General features: G+C 41.3%; 1 protein-coding gene across 2 annotated transcripts in view; it reads right to left on the minus strand.

Annotated features, from left to right (window-relative positions):
• Positions 1–86: 86 nt before the first annotated feature.
• The window catches only part of polh (polymerase (DNA directed), eta), a 13,776-nt gene continuing 9,563 nt past the window's right edge, over positions 87–4,299 (minus strand). For both annotated transcript variants that reach the window (XM_016500346.1, XM_016500347.1), the window contains exon 10: positions 87–838. In XM_016500346.1, the coding sequence (XP_016355832.1) occupies positions 184–838 (655 nt within the window). In that variant the 3' untranslated portion in view covers positions 87–183. The remainder of the gene's footprint in view (positions 839–4,299) is intronic.

A 4,299-nucleotide genomic window follows, 5' to 3' on the forward strand; every position in this document is an offset into this window, starting at 1 on the left:
TTTTTTGCGATATATGGGCGTTTTTGCGAAATTGACGCGTTTCCATTAGGCGTATTTTCAATTTGCAATTTCAATTTGCGCAATTTGAAGGGTAATGGTAAAATTTGAAAGGCACAAATATTTCTCATCAAAACCCGATCATATAAAAAGCTGGTCAAATGAAAGTGCAGGATGGGACTGCTGTCATGTCTTTCTGAAGAAGGAGTCCAGTGTGCCGCTGTTTCCCTGCACTCGTGCTCTCTTGGCCTGCGGGCCGCTCCGAGTCTTCATCCTACTCTTCTCACGGGACGACTGCGGCGCTCCGGCCGTCACGGGCCCGTCGCTGGAGGCCGAGGAGGACGAGAACGACTTCTGCAAGTCCAGAGCGAAATGATAGTCCATATGTTCAGGCATTTCCCAGACCAGCACCTTCAGTCCACAGCGCTCACACACGCTCACATCCTCACGGGACGCACCAGATGGAGAGGCCGTCTCACATCGAGCCGAATCGCTCCGGTCTTCAGCCAGTACTGAGCTGCTGTCTGCCAGCTGAAGCTTCTTTCTCTGGAAGAAGGAAGAGATGCCAGTGGCTTTCTGAGGAAGACTGGATGACACATGTTCATCTTTACTACCTTCCTCCACTCGCCGTTTCTTCTTCTCAGCGGCTTTCTCAAACAGAGACTGGATGGCCCCCGGGCTCTTGGGGCTCGGCTGTGTTTTGGGGGTTTGTGTAGAGGCTAGACGCGATTGTGTTGAAGGTGCGTCACTGGACAGGAAGCCTGCTATTCCTCCGGACGAGGATGAGGGAACATCGCTGAACTTACTGGCTGAAAGATGAAGACAAGTCAAAGCAGGAGACCTAAGAGAGAAACATAATCAAGACTTACAGAAATAACTCACTCGACTAGGGCTGGGCGATAAAACGATGTCAAATCGAGTCGCGATAAAATGTAATACAATAAAGATTAGCTTGTGGCTAATAGGCTAACTCTGCACATTCTGCGTGTCTCTGTGTGAATGAATGGCGCGGTTTCGTCTGATACATAAACTCAAACAGCTCACGGAGTCTTCAGCGTCTGCGTCTCAATATATGAGACATGAACACATGAACTTCATCTCCAGAGCTGCTCTAAGTGTCACTTCACAAGCTTTACTTTGAGAAATACTACCATCAAATACACACCGACACTGAAAGACCTTCACAACGGCCCGTCAAAATAAAAGTCCAGTTTAACTTGAAGAAATTATGACAGAAATATATTAATATTGTATACTAAAATGTGATTTTCAATTATTGGTAAGAACAATAGTAATATTTAATAATAATACTTATAGGAGTATCATACAAGCAAGGTATTTCTTCATTAATTTGACTAAATTAATTTGACAAAAAATAAAATGCAATGTTTTGTTGTAAATTACTTATTTTCGTTACATTTTAAAAGATTGATTAAATTGTATATGTTTTATTAATTCATTTAAATTTGTATTGAATCCTAAAACACAGAATCCAGGAATAAAATAAAATAAAACGGAAAACAGAATTTAGGGGAAAATAACACTGATTTCACGGGGCCCTAAATTAAAAGGTAGCTCTGTGGAGTTCAATTGTCAACAAACTAATTATCCTTACATTAAATTTCAAGGTCTAAAAAAAGTGTTGAAAGCATTTCCTTCCCCATTAATGGTAAATTAATATCATGATAAATATTGATATTGTATGATACGGAAAAAAATGTTGTAATATTTTTGGCAATATCGCCCAGCCCTACACATACAAATGCTGGAACAACATTAAGATCATGGGTTTGATGCCCAAGAAACATACACTGATAACATGTGGCTTTAATTGATTGAAAGATCGTTTCAAAGCAATTTCACAGTAATAAACTGTGTAAAGTTCATCAAAACAAGTTTAATTCAGCGATAAGCAGCTCTACAGGAGACAACAGTGTTCAATTGAGTCGAGTTGATGAAAAGCTAATGATTAAACCATACACATTTAAAATTAAATAAAACATTATTTTTGTTTTAAAAAGAAAAATAACTAAATCAAGATTTTATTTGTTTATACGTCTTTCGACCACTAACCAGCATCAGAGAACCATGAACATGCCAATGTGATGTTAAAGTCGTCATGAAAGTTTCAAACGTTTTTTTGGCTTTTAGTTTAGTGTGAATATTTTAGCCTTATGGTTATCTATAAATAATCTAGTCTAGTGTGCTTCAAAACTTACAGATTCTAACATCAGCCAATATGGATCAACGATTTTGAGGACGTCACCCTGCATCAATCTGCTGCTTCTCATCAAATTTTCTGTCCAATCAAATGCTCTCTAGAATCCGAAGCGTCCCGCCGTAGGCTGCGTGTCCACCGAAGCATTTTTAGCGTTTTTTCAGTAGAGACGCTGCGGTTGCTATGATACGGAATATCCGCTGAAGTAATATGGCAGATGCATCGCAAATGAAATGTTTCTCCAAGCATTATTTTTCATAACATGTAGCCCAGCAATTCCATCTAGTAAAAGACAAATACTCGGAGACAAGCAATATTAACTTCTCCATTGTTGTCCAGTCATAATACAAGCGTGACTTTTGGACTTTATTAGTCCCGCCCCTCCTTCACTGTGATTGGTCAGCTGACTAAAAAGTGACAGTGATGAGTGCGCTTCTTCAACTCTCTGTGCCGAGAAAAAATGCCCGAGCGCTCAGTGTGAAAAAGACGCTCAGCGTGCGGCACACTCTTGGCTTTTTAAAAAACGCGGCGCTCCCCTTTAAAACAAATGAAAAAATATGCCAGCCTCGGGGAAAAACACTTTGGTGGACACTCGGCTATAAAATAAATAAATAGAGACTGAAGCTGCAGCTGAAATCTGTCACTTGCAGTGTTGCCAAGTCCACGGTATTTTGGTCTACTTTAACACTGTTGCTGAGGGTTGTTTGTTTTTCATGTCCGCGGGTTGAAGCGACCCCAATAACGTGACATTTAGCCCCGGGAATGTGAATTTTACTAGGGGAACCCCAACAAAAAAAACGGGGTTTCTCATGCACACGCCATAGTCTGTGTATTTTTTTTATTTTTGGAAAGGTCCCTTTAGGGGCTCCGTAGATTTTTCCCCTGTGGGTTAAAGGTTTGAAATAGTGCATAAATTACATTTGACTGAAATGCTTGTACTGAAATATTTGGCATTCTACCTATAAAACTGCCTAAATGTTAAGGTTTGTGAAGGAGGGCCACTGGTAGGAAGCCTTTGAGCTGTGCTTATGATCAATGTGCATAACATTGACTGTAAAATATGTGTTTTAGGTATGGAAAGGACATATTTCGGGCTGTTTTTGACTGGCATGGTTTAGTTTTGTCACGCAGACCTGGCAACCCTGGCTGTATGGAGCAGAGCAGAAGCTTTCAATTTAGTGTAGGTACGTCTTCCATTTGAACTAAATAATTTTTATTTCTATAAAAAAGAAAAATGACAGTGGGGATGGGGCCGCGGTGGGAAAGTAATGGAATCTGTGTACAACCGAACACTGAGTAGCACCGACTACTGCAGCAAGCCTAGTGTTTATGTAACTCCATCATTCTTGTTATGCACCAAATTGCTGGACGGCGGGATTGCGGGACCCGTAGGGTTGGGTACTGAAACCCGGTACCAATATGGCACCGGTATGTACTAGAACCGAATCCGAACGCAGATTTCGGTGCCTCATTTCGGTGCCATGCCTGAGCGATCGATTGAAATATTTGTCCTCTGGTTCTCCGAAACGGACGCAAGAAGCATCATCACCGGCACCGCACGTGAAAATAATTTCCCGACTGAGAAAATGCACATGAACTCAAGTCGGAAAGCTCTAATAATACAGATCCAAAACATTTTTGTAGTAACGAGTGTCCATGTTGTTTTCACATTCCGACTTAAAAGCACAACTCGGGAAATGAGAGCATCCGAGGAGCGCGTGAATGCAGTAATCACACTTGCTCTGATGGCAGCAGCTAGCCTTCCGTTAACTAAGCTAAACATTCTTTAATTAAAATGCCTAAACACCAGTCCTCAACACCAGTCAAATGCTTCCTTCTGTGATCTGATGAGGCTTCTTGTCACAGAATGAGGCAGAAAATATGTTCCATACGCTACTTTAAAAAGAATACATCGATTAGCAATAGATAAATTAGGGTGACCATACGTCCTCTTTTGCCTGGACATGTCCTCTTTTTGGACCTACAAAAATGCGTCCGGCCGGGATTTCTTAATTGCCCAAAATATCCGGGATTCAGCTGTTTTCTTAATCCCACTCCCGCTGAATCTCTGACCATTGCCGCCT

The sequence above is a fragment of the Sinocyclocheilus anshuiensis genome, unplaced genomic scaffold (assembly GCF_001515605.1).
Source record: "Sinocyclocheilus anshuiensis isolate Anshui unplaced genomic scaffold, SAMN03320099.WGS_v1.1 scaffold166, whole genome shotgun sequence".
NCBI classification, from domain to species: Eukaryota; Metazoa; Chordata; class Actinopteri; order Cypriniformes; family Cyprinidae; genus Sinocyclocheilus; species Sinocyclocheilus anshuiensis.